The sequence below is a fragment of the Petromyzon marinus genome, chromosome 32, assembly GCF_048934315.1.
Source record: "Petromyzon marinus isolate PM22_M1 ecotype Great Lakes invasive population chromosome 32, UKy_Petmar_22M1.pri1.0, whole genome shotgun sequence".
NCBI classification, from domain to species: Eukaryota; Metazoa; Chordata; class Hyperoartia; order Petromyzontiformes; family Petromyzontidae; genus Petromyzon; species Petromyzon marinus.
This window is the reverse complement of record NC_133698.1, coordinates 6,473,987-6,496,462: the sequence shown is the minus strand read 5'-3', so window position 1 is coordinate 6,496,462 and position 22,476 is coordinate 6,473,987. Positions and strand designations below refer to the sequence as shown.

Genomic DNA, 22,476 nt, shown 5'->3' with positions numbered 1-22,476 from the left:
GTCGCCCGTGGTGGGGGGGGGTTGTTGTCCCTGCTGCGCGTGTGTGCGTGCGTGGGTGGGCACGCAGGCGGAGTGCGATCTCTCGGAGAGCGACGACCGCAAGATGAAGAGCAAGCGCGGAGTGCTGCCCAAGCACGCCACGGGCATCATGCGCTCCTGGCTCTTCCAGCACATTGTGGTGAGGCAACCCCCCTACCCTCTATCCTCCGCCGCCGGCTCCGGCGGGGACTCGCTCGCGTATTCGGGCCGCACCTTACGTACACGCGGTTTTTTTTTTTTCTCCCCCGCCTGCCGCATCCGAGGCAGCGCGGGGGGGCCGGCGCACCACGGCCGGTTGTTTTCCCCGCCACCGGCTATTTGCCGAGCCGAGCCGAGCTGGAGCCGTGCGACGGTGGACTCAAACGCATCTGAATCTGGCCCAAGCTAGGCTAGGGGCGTGGCGGTGAGGGGTGTTGCAATGTGCGTGCAGTGCCGTGTAACGTCATCCATAATGCAGGTGTTTTCTGGGTTAGGTCGCGTGAATATAAATGCGTAGTCAAACCCGCCACCACCCGACACAGCCAATTGGTTAAAGGTTTGTCACGTAAACAGAACGTGACCAATTCGTCACTAGTACAGCAACACCGGCGTGTTGGAGAGCCAAGCCACATTTCGCCAGTAATTACAACCAGCTTCGTCAGGCGGACAGCCACGTTGATGTCAGTCGGTGCAACTCGTGCGGGCAGCGTGGACGGCGTCGCCTCCACGCGCCCGCGAGTCGTACACCACTTGGGTGGCACGGGGGGGGGGGGGGGGGGCGGCTTGTGCGGTGGAATAGCAAACCCCGGGCTTCGTGACCCCGCCATGCCACGCCGGCAGTCTGCGTGCGTCCGTTCCCGTCCCGCTCTTTGTGAGAGGCTCCGAGGGGCCGGTGACCCACGGCTCGAGAAGCGATGGCGTAGAGGGAAGGGCGGCGGGTAGCCACGGTGTGAGGTCAAGCCGTCGGGAATGCCGACGCAGGTGAAGGAGGGAGAGAGTTGGGGGGGGCGGTGTGGGGGGGGGCATGAATGTGCGAGATGTTTAACTACCTCGCCTGGTTTGCATGACGCCGTGGGTTCGATCCCAACCCTTGATGCCAGCTGTATATTTGGAGTTTGCATGTTCTCTCTCTCCCTGTGGTCATGTGGATTTTTCTCTGGCTCCTCCGGTTTTTCCCTCCATCTGGAAGAATCAACGTCACGCATTTAGAGTATTTGGCTGCTATACATTTCTACATGATGTATGCACGTGGCACTCCTTTCGCACCGTACGTAGCCAATCGTGTTAATCGGAGGTGCGGATAAGTTTTTGGCTGGGCTATCATTTGTGGCCAGGACGCTTCTGAAAAAGAGCTATACAGCTCTGTGTGCCTTCACTTGGTAAAATAAAAAAAAGTATTCAGTTTGAAATATTGCTGAGTTTAGAAAGGAAATCCAGAAAAGCATGTGCTGTGCTTGTGTTCTTCGAGACGTAGATGATGCATCACCTCTTTCCCGAGTGATCCGTGCCCGTTGAACAGAGGGATATTTTGGCTCTCCGTTGCCTGTGAAGTTTCATTTTGTTTGCTTCATCCGGCCGCCTTCATTTTTAAGTTGTTACTGTTTTTGTTTTTGAGGGCGGAGAGAGATGAAAGTGAGCAAGGATCCTTACATTATTCTTTTGTTGGTGGGTTTTTTTTTCTTTTTACAAACAAAAAATAAATTGAGATGTTGCATTTTTTTACGTGATCTGCATTCATTCAAAGTGATGGCCTTGCTGCCTTTTGAAACATTTCCCTGTTTTTTCGGACGAAATGATACAAAAACAAAACTGCGTCACAAGCACGCACAATAAATCCTCAATGGGCAACGTTTCATGCAATGGCCCTTATTCATCGCACAGACTTAAAGAAGGAGCTCTCCACAAAAATTATGTTTTTTTTCCCCCCTTTAGGGCGGTGTCTTGACGATTGTGCTTCGTATTTGCCATTTGTTTTTTTCTGACACATCTGTCAACTTAAAGGAGAGGGTCTCTGCTAGGTCACGTGCACGTGACTAAAACAAAAATAATCACGTGCACAGTCACACGCTGGCTGACTTGAAACGGAGGCGCCGGGTGGTGTTTTAAGAGCGAAAACGCACATTCGTTCGTCATACATTGTTCGTGTCGGATCGCGCAAAATGCAACGTGTGTCATACACCCTCCTCCACCCAACATGTGCCAATGAATCAACGCCGTCGCGTGAACTGACGCGCCAGTTTGCGTTGCTTCAGCACGGCGGAACTGCCAGAGACCGAACCCAAAACGACGTTTCGGCGGTAGCTGCAACCAGCGTTGTCGCGCGTTTGCTGAAAGCGATAAAAAAAAAATTTGGCACGTCTGCTTCTCTTATTCGGCCATGTTTGGTTGAGGAAGGTTGTACGACAACACATTGCCCCCCGGTGTTTTGTGTGTGTGTGTCGTCGTCGTCGTCGTCGAGCACGCAAGTAAAAATAAAAAAAAGCTCTTGAACAGTGAACATTAAGACGATGCGTGTGAGCGCGCAATGTTGATCGAGTGACCGCGATGACGGCCGTGTCAAGATCGACGGCGCGAGGTGGCGTGGGAGTTTACGGCGCGGCGGTTTCGCAAATTACGCCGTCGCCGGCAAAATGACGAGGGTGCAATTAAGACATTTGTTATTTCATTTACCAGCTCAGTAGACATCGCAAAGCATAATGTGTGTTTGTAACAGCTGAGAAAGCGTGCCGTGCCGGGCCGTGCATGGTTTGTGATTTTAATTAACTCTAATGTGTTGTTTGTGGCATTGTGCGTTTGCCAAGTGCTCTGTCTCTCTCCCCCCCCCCATCACATCTCACCCCACCCCATCCCCCACTCCCTCCTACTCCCCCTCCTCCTCCTCCTCTTCCCTCTTCTCCGAATCTTTTGCCTGGCTTCCCCCGGAGAGAACAGAACATTTACATATATAATGAAGCGCCTGGTTTTGGCTACAGCACAGTGGCGTGCCGATTCTTTCAGATAAATCGTTAATAAAATGCGTGTTTTGAACAGAGCGGCATTGCGCGGGGGGGGGGGGGGTGGCTGTGGTTGTTAACTTGCGCTGTAATCACAACGAATCGCCGCGCATTGCCGGTGCGGTTGCTGTGACTCCTCCGCCGCCGCCGTCGCGTTTGCAAGACGGCGGCGTGCAAAATACGTTCACGCCACGGCGGCTGGCCTTGGCTTTTTTTGCGCATTGTCATGATTCCGTTAGCCGTAGCATCGTCGAGCGAAGAAACACCCCGACGAGCCTCGTATCGCAAACGCTGTCTGCAGGCGATTTGCTTGGACGAAACTTTTCCGTGCGAGGAGCAAGTGCCGTTTGCACGAAACAAATGCCCCTGTCGTACGTGTTAACGATCATAATAATAATAATTTACACTTCTAAAGCGCCTTTCATCCGGAGGGTCACAAGGCGGCTGTATGCAGCGAAAAACAAAAAAGCGTGCGGGCTCGCACCAACTAAAACCAACCCTCAAAAACGAAATAATTCAACGTAAATGGAAATAGCGCTTAAAATTAAGTGCGTCTGCGAAGGCGGGATGGGAATAAATCGAGGGAGTTAGCGGAGGGAATGTCCAGAAAGGTATTTTGTGTACCGTAGTTGCCATTCATCACAGTGTCCACATGAATGTGTTCCCTGTTCCGTGAAGTGACAGCGAAGTTTGGATAGAAATTGTTACCATTTCCTAATAGGCGAATTATTTTGGAGGAAATGTCTCAATTAATCCGAGGTTAATGGTTCAAGCATTTTATACGATAAGATAAAGGGAAGAACAACAAAAAACTAACGAATGAATGGCATCATATTGGCACACTTTCCCCGCTTGTCAGATTTGGGGCGTAAAAAGAAAGCACGTTTTTATTTTAATCATGGGAAGAAAATGTACTTTACTTAGAACAATTGTCCATTCAACATAGGAAAGAAAAACCCCATTCATTTGCGCTTTAAAATATTATGGGAAATGTACAATTACTCAATGTGTTCTGAGCCAGCAGCTGGATTTACAACTTAGACATGGATGTGTATTTTTTTTACCAGTGTAAGGGTCACTCAGCTATAGAGCTTTTTTCAGAAGCGACGTGGCCACAAATGGTGTCTCAACGAAGTGGCTTATCACGTGGAAATTGATCTCGGCCAAATACTCGATGAACACACGTTGATTCTAAATCTGGTAACCCGAGGACCCTGGAGCAAAATCCACGGGGAGAGAGAGAGAGAGAGACACGCAAACTCCGAATATACAGCAGACGCCAGGGTCGGGATTGAAGCCACGACCTCATCCATACTAGGCGAGGTATTTAACATCTCGCCACATTGATGATGATGAGAGAGAGACATGCAAACTCCAAATATACAGCAGGCGTCCGGGTCGGTATCGAAGCCACGACCTCTTGTATACCATGCGAGCTAGTTAACATCTCCGAGCCACCGCGGCGTCCTATATATATTTATAGTTGCTAATCAATTCGTCTTGTCGTGGTTGCAATGGGCACCACGCCAGACTTGCAATGCAGAGGTTGCCGGTACGATTCGTCCGCCCACGCGGTACCAAATCTGTTCGCTCCACGGTCGGTCGACCGGCACGCGACGGGGGTAAAGTGTGGGTACCCCCACCTCGTCACTGATGGCCGGGCCAGCTTGCAAGCGAGAGTGCCGACCCACTGAAACATAGAAAACCACATGCCAACGTTGATCCAACGTTGCGTGCTTGCGGGGAAAATGCCTCCTTCCTCCCCCGTCCTCCCACCTCGATCAGCGTTGACACGTTTCTCGAATTTGAGTACGGCTTTTATTATTGTTGTTATAAGAGCTTTGGAGAGGAGACGGTGGGAGAGGACATTCCAAAGTGGAACAGATATGGGGTGGGGATTGGGGGGGCTTATTGATTGCTTATTTGTGTTGTAAACCATGCCGTATTGAGAGAGAGAGAGGCATCAGCTGCAGCAGGAGTAGCAGGAGGAGATGGGGCTCGTGTTTGCCGTCTCCCCCGGGGTAGCACTGCCCTCTGCTGGTTTGCCACTCGAGTCGCGGAATCGCGACCCCCAGGGCTTGGCATTGGCGGGCAGTGGCCACGCGGCGGCGCCCCTCCGTGTGCCGTATTCCTTGCGACGAGAACGACATTTTTGGCACGCGTGTACTTGCACAATGTTGAACTTCTTTCGCACCGTACGTAGCCAAACCGTGCTTAATTGGACGTTAGGGAGATTGGGGGGGAGGGGGGGGTGAAGGACTCACAAATTAAACCCAAAACGCAGTTTAAAGAAATGGCTTTGTCAATCTGGATTATTTAAAAGTACGTAGCTCCAGTGGCTTCCTAATGTATTTGTGTTGCATGTACGTTCACCTCTTTCGCACCGTAAGGTAGCCAAACCGTGCTTGATTGGAGGTGCGGCAGTGCCGGATTATCCTAGTAGCAAAAGTAGCTACACATGCTACGGGCCCAGTACTTTCAAGGGCCCCCGCACTAAATGCTTTCAAGCTGTCAATTCCGGTGCAATGATTCTGCACATGCTCTTACTATAGTACTATACCACCTTCAACTTTTATGAACGACTGGGTGTTTAAGGTTAGCGATTTGTCGTATTATCTGGCTGTGTAGTAAATGAAAAAATACAATTACTTTACTATGCAAGTAAAAAATTTGTGTTAAATTTTTTATATATATGGCCCCTTTATAACATATCCTACAGGCCCCGCACTAGCTTAATCGGGCACTGAGGTGCGGAGGTGAAGGACAACAAACTAAACACAAAAAGCAGTTCTAAAGCAATTAGTTTGTCGATCTGGATGATGTAAAAGTGCAAAGCTCCAATGGCTTCCTAATATTGGAAGGAAGAGCGTTCCAGACGGCCGCAGAAGCGTATCTGCAAGCGTGCGATGCAGTGAGCCCATCTTTGTTGCATTGCTGTGACCGCGTTAAAATGTTTTGCGTTTATTTTTTTTTAAACCGAAGTTTAATTTGATTTAAAACTTAATAATTTCAACTTGTATCCACTGTGTTCATATATGCCCATAAGCAAACATAAGTGGAACTTTACCATGCATATTCACCTATATAAAAAAAATCATAGTAGAGACCATCAGCCTATCTTTTGGCTTTTCTGACCAATGTTATCGAACAGAAATTGTTCAAGCGAGCACTTCAACTTGAACGGTGCATTTTATATATCTGTCCGGTATGCGTCTGCTTGTGTATTAGTGGGAGCGGTGGTGTAGCGGTTAGCGCTACGCTGCGCTATGAACCTGGCGACCCGGATTCGATTCCCACTCACGGCCAACATCAGTGATGATTATCTGAACATGTCCTGGGCCTCCCCTAGGTCGACTCAGCCTCAAATAAGTACCTGGTGCGATGTGTAAACATCGCCACCAGGGAGACAAAGGCGGCCGGGCGTGGTGTTGGCCACCCCACCCCCTCGTGTGCCATGCCGGCCTTTATAGGTGCTGCTCGGTAACAGCACTTGCCCCTACAGTCTGTTAAGGCTATGCGGGGGATCTTTTCTTTGTCTTTATGTGTGTGCGAGCTGTCAGCAACGGGAGTGAAGTGGTTAGTGAACTGCGCTGCGAACCCGGCGACACCAAGTTCGATTCCCGCTCGTGACCAATAATAGTGTTGAATATTTAAACCGGTCCTGGGCCTCCCCTAGGTCGACTCCGCCTTAAATGAGTACCTGGTGCAGTTGTGTAAACATCGCTACTGGGCAGACGAAGGCAGCCGGGTGTGGTGTTGGCCACCCATACGCTCGTACGTCCTGCCGGCCTTCGAAGGTGTTTGCTAACAGCACTTGCCCCAAAAGCCTTTGTAACCTATGTGGGGGATATTTGTCTTTGCCGTTTTCTCAGCACCCATACCCCACAGAGGACGAGAAGAGGCAGATTGCCGCCCAGACGAATCTCACCCTCCTCCAGGTCAACAACTGGTGAATTCCACAATCGCAACACACAACATCGGGTCGTCGTCATTGACCACTACGTGAACCGTCACCCCGACGGCCAGTGGTCGAGACGAACGAGAGAGTTTGACTTCGCCTGTGCCAGGCTAGGTGTACTTTGAGTCCACGTCAAGTTGTTGTAAACCATGCCGCTACGGTGGCGAGATGTGAACTACCTCGCCTGGTATACAGCAGGTCGTGGCTTCGATCCCGAACCCTGACCCCTTGCTGTATATTTAGAGGTTGCGGTGTCTCTCTCCCTGTGGTCACGTGGATTTTTCTCCGGATCCTCCAGTTTTTCGCTCCACATTGAGAATCAACGTGCGTTTTTTTTATATTTGGCTGCTATAAGTTTCAACACGATAAGCCACTTAGTTGAGCTATAATATGTGGCCACGTCGCTTCTGAAAAAGAGCTGTATAGCTCAGTCGGCCTTACCTGGTACAATGAAAATAGTTTAAATATTTAAACTATAGTTAACTAAGTGTGGAAGGTTTGCTGGCAGAAGGTCTGCTCATTGTGGCAGGTGGCTGCCTCCAGCGGCCCAGCAGGATCCTCCACAAATCGCGCGTTACCCCCTCTTGCAACGCATACGCCCCACACACATTTGATCCTTCAATCAGCCAAAAGACTGCGCTCCAGAACGTATTCATTTGGTGATAATCAAGCGTGAGGGTGCGCATTGCATCTGTGGTCGTCCGCCGTGGTAAAGCCACTGCTGGATGGAGGCCTTTGAAAGCCGAGGTCCTGGGCACGAGCTGATCCGACCGCTCCATCGTCCGCCCCCACGGGCGCGTCTTCCATCGTGTGGCCACCACCCCGTCGTCCGTCCCGACCACCGGCCATTACTCCCCCCCCCCCCGTCCCCCCACAGCAACGCGTTCTGCCTGAGCCCCCCCCTCCACTCACTTTTCCTGAATCGCCGGTATCTCCAACTTTGCTCTCCCCCTCCACCCGCCGTCGTTCTACGTGGACGCGCGACGCCCCGACCTGAACCCCCAACCTCCCGTCGGCGGCAGGTTCATCAACGCTCGCCGACGGATCCTGCAGCCGATGCTCGATGCTGGCAACACAAGCGGTGGCAATCCGGCTGGGAATTCCGTCGGGAATGCCACCGGAAATCCGGAGGGAGGTCCCGCCGGGTGCGGGAGAGGGAGGAGAGGCAAAGCGGCACCCAGAGCCCTGCTCAGGTGGGTGGTTGATTAACCCTTTCCCGTTCCGGGACGTCCGCCGAATCTCGGATCGCGCAAGCGGTTAGCGTTTATTTTATTATGATAGGCATAGCACCGTTATTTTTTCAAAACATTGTACTCACCGCAGAAAACTGTAGTGACACAACCGCAGCCTTTGTTGGCTGGGGCCAAACTGTGCCACACGCCCCTCCCGCATGGCCTTGTGGGAGCCTCGGTACCAATAAAATTATTTTACTTCAGTTTTCTTCTGTAATCGGAAGAAAAGTTCCCCCCCCCCCCGATTCCTAATCAGAAGAAAAACCGATATAATGTACGCGTACATCATCGGATCGGGAAAGGGTCAATATACCCATTCATGGGATTCATGAATAGCCACACCCTGCCACGTGTTATCGACTACCACGGCGCCCTCCACCCATTGCGGCCGTGTGAAGAAGGGGAAGGCTACCGTGTGCATAGCGACTCATTCTTGTGCTGAATTCTTCGAATGATGAGAAGCTCCGGAAAGTAAGACCTCGCCCCAAGACATCTGGGTCGATTTAATAATAAGTGTCCTTCCAAGGCAAGTGCTGTTAGCGAGCACCTATGAAGGTCGGCACGGGACACGAGGGAGTGGGTGGCCAGCACCATGCCCGGCAACCTTTGTCTCCACAGTGGCGATGTTTACACACTGGACCAGGTACTGTCCTCATTTGAGGCTGAGTTGACCTAGGGGAGGCCCAAGGCAGGTTCAGATAATCGTCACTGGTGTTGGCAGTGAGCAGCAATCGAACTTGGGTCACCAGGTTCGTAGCGCAGTGCACTAACCGCTGTACTACCGCTCCGCCAAACATATCTCGCACACACTCGTATATACGTGACAAAAAAAATCACTTATTTACGTGAACGATTTCTGGAAGGACTAGTTTTTTTATTCATGTATATGGTACCGTTCAGTATTGTTCTGAGTGATGTCCTCTGCACGTTCATCATTTGCGGGACACGGCAGACTCTCTCGCTCGGTTTGCTTGAGGTATATATTTTTCCTTGAAAAATAATTGGTTAAATTACTAAACTAGAATATACGCGTACTGCGAAATGCACTGGTCGCAGGAAGGATTTCATCCGCGCTTACGAGCTCCAGAGAAAAAAGTGTTTTTTATCGCGTGCGCTTCATGCGACCGTGATTCCCGTGGATTTTTTTCACCATTGGGTTTCGGACTGGTCGGCAAAGTCGGCCGTACGTCTTCGCGGAATAACGGCTTTCGCTTTGAAATGCGGTGCATGGCGCCCGTTGCCGGCCAGAGGGGGGGGGGTGGCGGGAATGGGGGTGGTGAGGTTTTAAAACGGAGAATTCCGCAAAACCCCGAGGCCGATCAAATAATTTGCACACCCACCCTGGGAGAATAACTGTCAAGAGCAATTAGAAACTATATTTTTCTCAAAACTAGCAAACCCGTACATCCCAGCCAGCCGGCAAAACTTTTTTGGTTTAATTTGTTTAAAGAGCCCTGTATCTTTCCACCTTTAAATTGCCTTCTGTGTGCTATTAATCGCAATTTATCGCTATTTCTCACTTTGTCTCTGTTCCTATCCGTTTCTTAATTCCTCTGACCCATCACGTCCCTCCAATGCTTTTGACCCTCTTCCCTCTCCCCACCCCTCTCCCCGTATCTCTCACCTTTCGCCCTCGCTTTCCTTATTCTCTCATCTCGCCCTTTCCCGTCAATCTCTCTTGGTTGTCGCTTTCCCTCGCTCTCTGTCTCTCTCTTTCCGTTTTGCTCTCTCTTTCCTCTCCGTGCCATACCCTTTCACTCTCTCTCCCCCACCCCTCTACTCTCCATCTCTTGCTCCCTCCTCTATCTCCCACCCTCACCTCCCTCTAATATTTGTTCTAATATAGTGTGGTAAAATAGTGAGGGTATGATGATATAATAGCACGGTAGAGTATCGAGTTATCCTAAAAGAATATGAGTGTACAAAATAAGCTCAAATTCCAATCCTAATAAACACACACACTAATTTATGTATCTCTCATCCCTGTCTTGTATGTACAGTATCCCTCTCATCTAACTTCATCTCTCCCTTGTCCGCATCTCATCTTACCGCATCTGTCTCATTTGTATCTGCCTTCCCATCTCACTACATTTCTATCCCTCGTCTGTATCTCTTCTGTCATCTCACAGGGAGTATATACATCGAGAGAGGTGGGGGGGGGGCGGGCGGGCGGGAAGTCGGGGTCCCTCCAAAAGTAATTTATCGGAGGGGAGGGGGGGGGGGCATCTTTGGGGGGCCCACACCACCACCGGCTGCCGACGTGACGCTGCGACACTGCCTCTTCACGTCGGTCTCTTCCCCCCGCCAGGTTCTGGCCGGAGCAGCTGGCGTCGACGGGAGCGACGGGAGAAGCGGAGGCCAGGAGACTCCTTCAGCGGTCGGGATCGAACGCTGACGGTACCGACGGGGACGCGGGGCGTAGGGGGTGTGGGTGGCTGGGGGCGGGGGGGCGGGGGGGCGGGGGGGGTTAACTACCACCCAGCAGGCCCCCACGTCCGTTCCCGTGCGCTGGGGACCGACACAGCCTCCGGCGGGGCTCCCTCTGCGTTCCGCGATTTCAACGTTTCGCTCTCAGCTCCTGCAACTCGAATCTTTCGAAGTCCAATGTGAACGCACGTTTGTTTGCATTGGTTTATCCTTGAGTGGGAATGGGTTGGCAGGTGTCTTTGCATGATTGTATTATTGTACAGACAAAAGTGTGTATTTATTTTGCGGACAAGTTATTATTTTAATTTAATTTAAACAGCCCTGGGGTGTGCCGTACCATGAGGCGTGCGACGTAAACCCAATTTCTTTACAATGGTGACGGAGTGGCAGCCAAGGAACTGACCGCGTGCACCGGGGAGATGGAGCAATGACATCACTTCGCGCGCCATTGCCCCGGTTAGATTGTTACAACGCAGAATTGTGGGGATGCAACGGTGGCTTCGGGAGGCCTTCATCCAGCCTTGGATCGAGCATGGCTGATGACGAATCCCGATTCCCTTCCCCATCGTGCTTGGTTGCCTCCCTGGGGTTGCAGCAGAACTATATAATTTACTCTTATATAGTGATAATAAATAATATAGATTTTAATCACTGGTGTGTGCAATCTGTTGCAAAAAAAAAAAAAGACTTGCGGTCTCGCACGAGTTCTTGGTTACAAAAATGTTTCAATCTATCGATTTAAATTTCAGCGATAATGACCATGCAAATTGATACTCCTGTACATTTACAGGTTTACTCTTAAACGTAAATATGAATCTTGGAGAGAAGCTGCGTTAGATATAATCAATTCTCCACGAATCATTTCATTCCTAAGAGCGTGCCGATGCAACACGTGGACGCCATGCGTTGTTTTTTTCCCCCCACCCCCGTGTCGGTGCTTTGCGTGATGAGCGTTTCTTCTCTCGAGCTGTCGCCACGCACAACTGCGGGCATCTCCCGGGGTTCACAGTCAGAACCAGAAAGAGTATTTGTGCCTGGTAAGTTGGGAGTGATTTTGCTTACCCCCCTTCCTATGCTTTGCCGCACACTCTGGCCCCCCCCCGCTGGGCGCGTCCGGCCCAGGTGGCGACGGGCACGCCACGGAGGGCGACCCGAGCGAGCCCCCCTTCCCACGCCCGGGTTCCAGCGTCGGCTACGGCGCCGAAGACTCCCAGGACGGCACCGACGACGACGACGAGGAGGAGGGCAGCAGCGGCACCGCTCACGACCTCACGCTCGCCGGCTGTCCGTCCCCCGATTAGCGCCCTCTGCCTGTGCCCTCCACCACCCAACTCCTCCCACTCCCCCCATTGCTGCAACGAGTCAAGTTAGTACTCACGGAAGTGGCGGCGGCGGGGGGGGGGGGGCCCTTATTTCCACTTTTGTTTATTTAAATTTGAGCTTAAAAAAATGGGGGGGGGGGGGGGGGCTCCCTAATTAGCCCCAGCAAGTGTGACGCCGCTCTGATGTCATCACGGCCGGATGTTACTCGGCAGTAGTCACGGCGATGGCCAGTGTCATTTTGAAGTATGTATATTGCAAGAGAGAAAAGTGTGTAAAATTAACCGTTTGAAGCTTCTTTTGTTTGAGGGTTCATGACCCCCAGCGTTTAGCATCTTTAACACATTTATGAGGTACCAAGCACGCTACAGTGGTCATTGAAGAATTGACCATTGATTTGTACATAATGGACTCCTCCATCAATCACATGCAAGCTTTTTGTGCTTTATAAATATGTTGCTTTGTAAACATGTTCTGTAACGAAATGCAGGATAATGTGCATGATTTATATATTTTTTATGACGAGTCTGATTGGCTCAGGTATGTCACGTGGTCACAAAAGGGTGCCGCCTGATTGGCCGTGCGTATGATCCTGAACTTGTGACCTTTGCCCATGTTTTGGGAGTTGTGCAGTGGGTTCGAACTTAGCCCTTGAGCCATTGGCCCAAATTTGGCTTTTCAGTAACACTCAGGGTGGCAAATGCTGACTTTGATTTTCGTGAAGAGTTGTATCTCTAGATTACAAATGCATTTAATAGCAAGGTCACCATGGTAGCTGTTTATGATTAAAAAAAAAAGGTCATTAAGGAGAGGTATCCTAGTATGTTTGACAGAGAACATTGTTTTGGAGAATATTTGTTTTAATATATATAAAACATCTATGGAATATTAACACGAAGCATTTGCATATAAAACAAACGGTATATCAGTGTTCTTCACTCATTTTCGGGGGGGGGGGGCACTTTCGCTGATGAGACATCATCAGTGCGAGTTTGCCGCCACACCATTTGAAACCATTGGGGGGTTTTGACAGCAGCACGATGATGATGGGGTGTGTTTACACATTTGTCTGTTGTCGGGAGGCCGCACGTCAGGGGCCGCACTAAAGGCCACCAGGGGCCGCCAGTGGCCCGCGGGCCTTGCAATGAAGAATACTTACATATGCTCAGCTGGATACCAGTAGTACTTGTCACCTCAGGTGGTACCGACCAACCTTCTTGGCTCATGGGCAAACGGAATTGGTTGTCCAAGTGCGGTGATCCGGGTCAGGCTGCGAGTTGAACATTTCCTCTCTGGAGCTTTCGCGACACACCACTGCGGGCACCTTTCAGGTCAACTTGAAGGTAACATCTCGCAGCGGTGGCTAGATGTTAACGCCCTCGCCGAGTATGCAGGAGGTCGTGGGTTTAAATCCCGACCCCGACGACTGTATATTTGTAGTTTGCATGTTCTCCCTGTGGTCGCGTGGATTTTTCTCCAGGTCCTCCGGTTTTTCCCTCCACATTTAGAATCGACACGCTGCTATAATTGAAGCAATTGGCGGGACCCCGGGGTCCCATCACTGCCCCGGGGTGGGAAAAACCGCGTAGCGACGCGAGTCTTGTTGCCTTACCGACAACAAAACTAGTGTCAATCGATTGGCCTCGTCGAGAGCTACTCGGGACACTAAGTTTCGTGAAAAATTACACAAACACGTTAAATTCACTGCGGGGGCTGGCCCGCCTTGTCAAAGAAGCCGAGGATCGACGGCTGACCGGAGGGCGTCGTCGCCGCGCGCGACTGCGGCGGACGCCCCCCGGGGCTCGCGTTTGGCCGGTGGGGTGGCGCCCATCGTGTTGATCGTCGCCTGCTGCTGCTGCTGCTGGCGCGAGTCTGGGCGGGCGGCGCGTTGCTGTCGTCCAACTCGGCGACGAGATTGGGCGGGATGGCTGGAGAGTAGTCGAGGTTAATCGGCGGGGATCGAAAAGTACTTCTTGGCGAGCGACTTGAGCTTCTTCGTCGTGATGGTGCCAACAGGCGCCGTCATTGCTGAACGGGGGCCACGCACAAGAATGAACAGCAGCCCTGGCGGGGTCCGTCCGGTGTCCTTGCGGGATCACGAGTGGGCGGACTGAAAAATAATAATAATTATTGACCTGAGTTTTGCGGGACCCCGGGGTCCAGCCAAATGATTCAAATGTCCACGTGAATGGCTACTTCGTTGAGGTATTATTTATGGCCCGGTCGCTTCTGAAAAAAAGCTACATAGCTCAGTGGGCCTTAGCTGGTAAAAAAAAAGAAGTTTAGTTTAACTCGTGGAGATACCCACAATAGCGCGTGGCGAAGGCTCGAGAGAAGAATGGTCGGCGTACTTGCAGCCTGACCTGGAAAACCACACTCGGATTGTGGGGGGAAGGCCACAATTTAACGGCCTCTCTCCGATGCGTTTCCCGGTTTCTTTTCGTGTTGTTTGGCGCGACGACGTCCGGCGTTTTGCCCCACGTCACGGCACCATCTTGGGGAACTTTTTTTTTTTTAAAGTTCAGGAACCGAAGAAGCTGCTCCCGAAACGTCCGGGACATCCGCGCCGGAGGAAAAACGCGCGGGCCATGACCGGAACGAACGCGAGGAGCGGCTGCGAGGACCTTCGCGTTCAGTGGACCCGTCGGTTTCCGCCGTTCTCCGCCCTGACCGGACGCCTGTCCGCCAGCTCGCGCGAACGCTCCCCGAGAAAGCGCTCGAACTCGCGGCGTTCGTGAACGACGCGGCGGGGGTGGGTGAGATTTAAACTCGCGCGGGGAGTGGAGGAGGGGTCTCACGACTCCTCCGCGCAACTCTCAACTTTTGCTGTACGTAGAGAGAGGAGCGACGCGCGAGCCCCCCCCCCCCCCCCCCCCTCACACGGGTGAACTGTTGTGAAAGCGCGAGTGGCCACCCCCAGCACTCGGAAGCTTCGAGAGACGCATTTTGACATCCTGTCGGCTGAAGGGATGAAGAGACTATGCATGCTATGGTGGTGGGATGTGCTATGTGACATGCTGTGCTTGTTGGTTCTTTTTTCTACGACGAATTAGACATAGGGGTTTCTTTTTTTTTTATATGTGTGTGTGTATAACTGGTGTAAGATACGTTGGCACAAGATGATGCGGCATTCAGAAGAACCCTTTGGGAGCAACATGGGATCTCTCAGAACTGCGTCCCATCTGTAACTGCGAAGGACGAGGTGGCGACCGCTGAACGTTGTTGACGTGACTAAACGACGCTGACGCCACGCGGACGCTCGTGTGTCACTTGGGAGACCCTACGCGGCGAAGTTGCGGTGTCATTTGGAAACGAGACGTGACTGTGCCCGGTGCGTCAAGGCGCGTCCGACGGAGATTCCGTGGCCCGTAATTCATCACAGAGGTTTTTTTGGGGGCCAGATCGCGTGAATATATAAACGCGTCGTTTAACCCGCCACCACCCGGCACAGCCAACTGGTAAGGGTTTGTCACGTAAACGGAACGTGGCCAATTCGTCACTAGTACAGCACACACCGGCGTGTTGGGGAGCCAAGCCACAACGTTTACAATCTGAGTACGACGTGTTGCCAGCAGTTACAACCAGCTTCATCAGGCAACAACCAGATTTGCTTCATCAGGCGACGGCCAGATTTCTGTGACCCACTTGTTGTTGTGTTTTTTTTGTCCGCACAAGAAGACGCTTCGTGTGCTGCCCCGCGAGGCTCGCGCGAAGCAGCCGCTTGTCTTTTTTGGTTTAAACAACAACAAAAAAAAGGACCCACAATGTGTTTTTTTTCGGTGCCGCCGAGCTCCCCTCGTTTCGCCGTTGCATCCGACAGTTCCTCCGCGTGCCGGGGAGCTTCTCGGCGAGGGGGGGGGGAGGCCGGAACGTCTTCTTCGCTTCGGACGCCGAAGAAGCTCCCGGCGCGTGGGGGGGCGAAACGTCGGACGCCGCCGCCGAAACGACGGAACGGGCGGCACGACGCGAAAAAAAACCGCGGCGGGCGAGCGATGCAACACAGCGGCGAAGAGGCAGCGTGGCGAAGTACTCGGGTGGAAAATCGAGATCGTGCGCGCCCTTAGTTTTTCTTAAGTTCGCGAATGACAACGTCGCTCTTCTGTGCACGATAATCGGTGTGCAAAGCTTCTCATGCGCTGCCATTACAGACACGTACGTGCATGCAGCTCCTTTGTCAGGCGTCACGGCATCGTGAACGTTTTGGGAATATGTGAACGTGCTTCGTCGCACTGGTCGGCGCGCGGGTTGGTGAAAGGCGGGGGAGCATGTGGAAATGGGAGCATAGAAGTACAGTACAGTTGTGTATTTTGCTGCACACCCCCAATCTGTGCCCCCACCACATGCTACAGTCTCGTACGGTATGTCGACAGCTATTCGTGTTTCAAGACATTGTCTCAGAATCCAACTTTTCCCCGTGGTCAGAAAACGTTTCCTCGTGCTATTACAATCACATTTTGTATGGAGACAAATTGAACAAAACTTTCCAAATGTGCAGCATCTGCCCCCGTGGGCCACCATGAGCTGCCAATGCCGTTATAATTCTCAGTCGTGTAAGCTCAACAGCTTTAATTGGATTAATTTGCCGCTTTTATAATTTACTGTGTGACACGTGGAAACATGAGAGCGTTCTTGTTTTTGTTACACATATATAAGTCGTTAAGTTGGGCTTGCAATGATGTTACGTTGAGTATTTATTTTCTCGCCAATTTTCTAAGTTTGTAGAAAAATGTGTGAATGGTTTTCTTTTTGCGTGTTACGCCTGTCAATGCGGTCTGGTTCGATTTTTCATTTGTTGTCCTTGGAGCTGCCACAACCCCCTCTCCCTCCCTCCCTCTATGGCCTTCAACACCCTTGTTGATTCCAGGCATTCGCAAAAGCCACCGGGAATGCAGTGGGCCCAGTGCCTCGTCTCTCCAACTACGCGCAGTTGGGCAACGTTGCTCACCAAATGGAACCAACGCAGCCAGAATCGCCGTAGCGATCTCCGGGCGAAGGGGGGGGGGGGGAGTCGGTGACCAAAATAACAAGAGGAGACATTGCTTTCGAATTCGGTAAACAAAAAATATATTTATATTTCAAGACCCGCAATGCGTGTGCATACGAGGCGTTGGTCCTGAATAAACGACGGTCACGAAGCGGTCCTTTTTAAAGAGCCGCATGCGGTTCAAGAGAGCCGCAGGCTGTGCCGAAGCCCTCCCAGAATTTTTTAAGTAAAAACGTTTTTGGGCTTGCGTCTCATAGTCCGGAGAAGGACACTTGCCTCTTCCAGGGCGATGTGTGCCGCTTTACTCTCGTTAAGAATCATCTTCCCGCAAGATCTGTCGCATTTTGATTATAAGGATCGTCTTCCCTGAAGACGTTTTCTCCAACTCAATCCGTGACCAGCCCCGGGTGCAGAAGGACCGCCCGCTCGCTGGCCGTTCGAAATCATCTTCCATAAGATATCGCCCCATTTTAAAGCGGCGCGTTTGTCCATCATCCTCTGGAAGGCAGAGCCCCCGGTAGCAATGTAGCATGCATTCTCCCCGAAATATAAAACACACGCGCTTTATTTTCAAAATTAGTCCAAGATACATTGGGGAAGAGTCTTTCCGGATTGTGTTGCAATGTGGAGAATACGATCAACTTTACCAATTTTTTTTTAAATGGAAATGATTGTTCGTCCGTATCGTTAATTAACGGTGGATTCGAGAGGCGAAATGCTTTGTGCTTTTGAAATATTTCATTTCCCCTTGTTTGATAAAGATGTTTTGGAATTCCATCCGATTGGACCGCGATGTTAATGGATAAGTCGGCGTAAGAATTCGTTTTCTACGTGAAACGTAAAACGACGGAGGAGTCCTCCACACGATGAAGGGAAGAAAATAAAACCCAAGAGGCTGAGGATCGGCACAAAGTGACCGGGGTCTGGTTCCCGTTCCGTTGGAGAGAGGTTAAGCAAACTTTGAGGGAAGAAAATAATATGCTGTGCTCTGCTCAGAAAAAAAAGTGTGATCGGAGAAATGTGTTGGCGTGTTTTTTTTTTGCTTGCACTACTTGGCGGTGGGGTTAGGAAATTCTGCAGTGGAGTGGCACTCTAACATGGAGCCAACTTGGGCCTGCTGTTCATTGACAAACGATAGCCAGAATAGAAAAAAAGGTAAGTGGGCTGATCTTACGATTACAAAAATAATTTTCGTGTTCGCTTTACGATGGTGTGCTGTCAAAAGTTTTGGTGTTTTCTGAGACTTGTCTCGATATGCTGTACAAGTAATCTCCTGATGCCCGTGTCACGCTCATTTTCCAAGCACACATTTAAAATGTGAAAACTTATCGAGTTTTGCGAAAGAAAATAAAAAAACGCGTTTTGCACTTGCAGCATGTAAAGTTTTAAAATTGCAAAGTGCAAAAAGGTAAAATAAAATTTGTTTACAAAAGTTTACATATATACGCAGTAAATATATATTTTGACCAATTTAATTCCCGTATACAGTGAGGGAAAAAAAGTATTTGATCCCCTACTGATTTTGTACGTTTGCCCACTGACAAAGAAACGATCAGTCTATAATTTTAATGGTAGGTTTATTTGAACAGTGAGAGACAGAATAACAACAATAAAATCCAGAAAAACGCATGTTAAAAATGTTATAAATTGATTTGCATTTTAATGAGGGAAATAAGTATTTGACCCCTCTGCAAAACCAGACTAAGTACTTGGTGGCAAAACTCTTGTTTGCAATCACAGAGGTCAGACGTTTCTTGTAGTTGACCACCAGGTTTGCACACATCTCAGGAGGGATTTTGTCCCACTCCTCTTTGCAGATCTTCTCCAAGTCATTAATGTTTCGAGGCTGACGTTTGGCAACTCGAACCTTCAGCTCCCTCCACAGATTTTCTATGGGATTAAGGTCTGGAGACTGGCTAGGCCACTCCAGGACCTTAATGTGCTTCTTCTTGAGCCACTCCTTTGTTGCCTTGGCCGTGTGTTTTGGGTCTTTGTCATGCTGGAATACCCATCCACGACCCATTTTCAATGCCCTGGCTGAGGGAAGGAGGTTCTCACCCAACATTTGATGGTATATGGCCCCGTCCATCGCCTTTGATGCGGTGAAGTTGTCCTGTCCCCTTAGCAGAAAAACACTCCCAAAGCATAATGTTTCCACCTCCATGTTTGACGGTTGGAATGGTGTTCTTGGGGTCATAGGCAGCATTCCTCCTCCAAACACGGCGAGTTGAGTTGATGCCAAAGCTCCATTTTGGTCTTATCTGACCACAACACTTTCACCCAGTTGTCCTCTAAATCATTCAGATGTTCATTGGCAAACTTCAGACGGGCATGTATATGTGCTTTCTGAGCAGGGGGACCTTGCGGGTGCTGCAGGATTTCAGTCCTTCACGTCATAGTGTGTTACCAATTGTTTTCTTGGTGATTATGGTCCCAGCTGCCTTGAGATCATTGACAAGATCCTCCCGTGTAGTTCTGGGCTGATTCCTCACCGTTCTCATGATCATTGCAACTCCACAAGGTGAGATCTTGCATGGAGCCCCAGGCCGAGGGAGATTGACAGTTCTTTTGTGTATCTTCCATTTGCGAATAATCGCACCAACTGTTGTCACCTAAATTTGAAGCTTTCGTGACTGCAAGGATCCATACTCTTTGGTTCTATTCGGTAAAGTCACGTAGGTAAAAAAATAAAAAACAAAAATCACGACGTTTCGGCCACAACAAAAGTGGCCTTCAGGTGAAGGAACAGAACTGTCGGGACGTCATTGAAGTCCTGTCGTCCCGACAGTTCTGTTCCTTCACCTGAAGAAGGCCACTTGTGTTGTGGCCGAAACGTGATTTTTGTTTTGTTTTTTACCTACGTGACTTTTCCGAATAGAACCATAGAGTATGTTGTCACCTTCTCACCAAGCTGCTTGGCTATGGGCTTGTAGCCCATTCCAGCCTTGTGTAGGTCTACAATCTTGTCTCTGACATCCTTGGAGAGCTCTTTGGTCTTGGCCATGTTGGAGAGTTTGGAATCTGATTGATTGATTGCTTCTGTGGACAGGTGTCTTTTATACAGGTAACAAGCTGAGATTAGGAGCACTCCCTTTAAGAGTGTGCTCCTAAGCTCAGCTCGTTACCTGTATAAAAGACACCTGGGAGCCAGAAATCTTTCTGATTGAGAGGGGGTCAAATACTTATTTCCCTCATTAAAATGCAAATAAATTTATAACATTTTTGACATGCGTTTTTCTGGATTTTTTTGTTATTCTGTCACTCACTGTTCAAATAAACCTACCATTAAAATTATAGACTGATCATCTCTTTGTCAGTGGGCAAACGTATAAAATCAGCAGGGGATCAAATACTTTTTTTCCCTCACTATGCTATGGCTCTCAGTAACTTGGTATGTTCGCAAATCCCAGCATCTCCCCCCCCCCCCACCACCACCTTAAGATTCAGATAAAAATAAATACGGCAAGTACTCCACTGTTACTCTTTTCAAGTACCAAACTCCATGCTGGTCTTGATTTGTCGATTTGTAACGCGAGCGTGAGAATCTGATCTCGTGGGAGTGGATCGTTCAAATGGCTTCCGTTTTTTGGTAAACGCGCTTTCCACCCCCAAAACTCGTTGGTTTCCGCTGATCTGGTCAGACTCCTCCTTGGTCTGTCATGCCTTCTTCCGATGACACTCACTCTCACCATCCTTCGACCTGACACTCGTCCTGCACTTGCCCGTTTGGTCCGTGAGGCCCAGACCAGATATTCCACAAATTGTCGGTACCCGTGGGATGACTTAAACGGTTTCAAAATCTTCACGGCCAACAAGCACACAAATTGGGTGACGGCCGTCTCAAATGAGTGGGCTATCGCATAAGCCACTCATTAGCCATACAAATACATCGACACACCTGAAGCGTTTTGCTGCCTTAGGTAGCAATGATCTCTGCTTTGGCCCATGGACTTCGTTTCGCTACGCAACTTACCAAACCGGGCAGGGTGAAAAGAATGGCAGACGACAGGTGTCAAAAGGTAAAGGATACATTTCCCCTATTTAATAAACTCTGAGAATCTCTGACTTTCGCTACGCGTGAGACGTTAACTCCCCAGTATTTGCATTCGTTCTCTAAGAGACATCTTTGGCAGATACCACTGTAGCAAACCGAGGGAGGCACAACAGCATAATTACACCATACAAATGTATATTTCAAGTTATTAAACTCACAGAGCCGTGAATTACTGTGAATTGTGAGATTGGAGGGGGCTATGAGGGAGAGAGAGAGATGGGGGTGGGGTGGTGGCATGTTTTTTTGTTTCTAAAGGGAAGAGCGAGCTTGGGAACTGCTCCAGAGAGATTGAGTCCAAATTGGATCCAGACCCAGTGTAGACAAACGTGTTATTTTGGAGCCAGACGTCTGGGTTCCGTGTCTTGTTTTTAATTTTCACCTAACTCGTTGAGACTTTTAATTGCAAGCCGGTTAACAGCGCCAACAAGAATTGGGTGACACCGAGGGTGGACGATAGAGAAGGTGGGTGACACGGAGGGTGGGTGACACGGAGGGTGGGCGATAGAGAAGGTGGGTGACACGGAGGGTGGGTGACACGGAGGGTGGGTGACACCGAGGGTGGGCGATAGAGAAGGTGGGTGACACGGAGGGTGGGTGACACGGAGGGTGGGTGACACGGAGGGTGGGTGACGAAGGTGGGTGACACGGAGGGTGGGTGACACGGAGGGTGGGTGACACGGAGGGTGGGTGACACGGAGGGTCGAGCGTTAGATGCTGTACGTTAACTGTACATTGTCGAGGTGGGAGACGCCAAGACGCGGACTCTGTCCACCTGCGACTGGACATGCAAAGATGCCTCGCCCTGTGCCAGTCGTGGCCTGCTGGTGAAGTCGACACACATTCGCGGTGTGTTGTCATGGAGATTTGTTTTATTGACAGCTGAAATAAATTATGTTCACGATTGCCCTGCCTATATATATTTTTCTCTCCATTTTCCTTCTCTCTCTGCTTTCCGGAAAGGTTGGTAGATACACGAGGAGTTGTTTTGGCTTTCAAAGCCTTGTCAGTTTTTTGTTTATCTTGTTGAATGCATGACACTCACGTGTGTCTGCGTCTGCGTCGGCATTCACCGAGCCGTCCGGTAATACTTTTTTTGATTGGCTTCACGAAAGAAAAAAAAATCACGGGAATGTTTGTGCGATTGGCCGCATAGCTCCTCCATAGAACACTGGGTCACTCCTAAATGGAATTAATATGTATGTATGTTTGTTGAACTTCTTACGGACCGTACATAGCCAACCGCGCTAATCAGAAGTGTGGGGTGGGGGGGAAGGACAACAAACTAAAACACAAAAAAGCAGTTCGAGAGAATTTTTTTAACTCCTCCGATAGTCGTCCAGAAAGTAATGCCCCACTTGCAAGTGTAATGACGACTTGACACACGTCTCTTGAGATGGCACTTCATTGAAGACACGTTCACTTGACATCAGGCGGAGACCCCCACTGCAACAGCCCCGAGTCTCCCACGCATCTCCCCCTTATATACCAAC

General features: G+C 50.2%; 1 protein-coding gene across 1 annotated transcript in view; it reads left to right on the top strand.

Annotated features, from left to right (window-relative positions):
• The window catches only part of LOC116948106 (homeobox protein PKNOX2-like), a 134,750-nt gene extending 114,524 nt beyond the window's left edge, over positions 1-20,226 (top strand). The window contains exons 9-13 of the mRNA XM_032964458.2: positions 68-178; positions 6,884-6,960; positions 7,992-8,162; positions 10,510-10,598; positions 11,751-20,226. Coding sequence (XP_032820349.2) covers positions 68-178; positions 6,884-6,960; positions 7,992-8,162; positions 10,510-10,598; positions 11,751-11,929 — 627 coding nt within the window. The 3' untranslated portion in view covers positions 11,930-20,226. The remainder of the gene's footprint in view (positions 1-67; positions 179-6,883; positions 6,961-7,991; positions 8,163-10,509; positions 10,599-11,750) is intronic.
• The last annotated feature ends 2,250 nt before the right edge of the window (positions 20,227-22,476 follow it).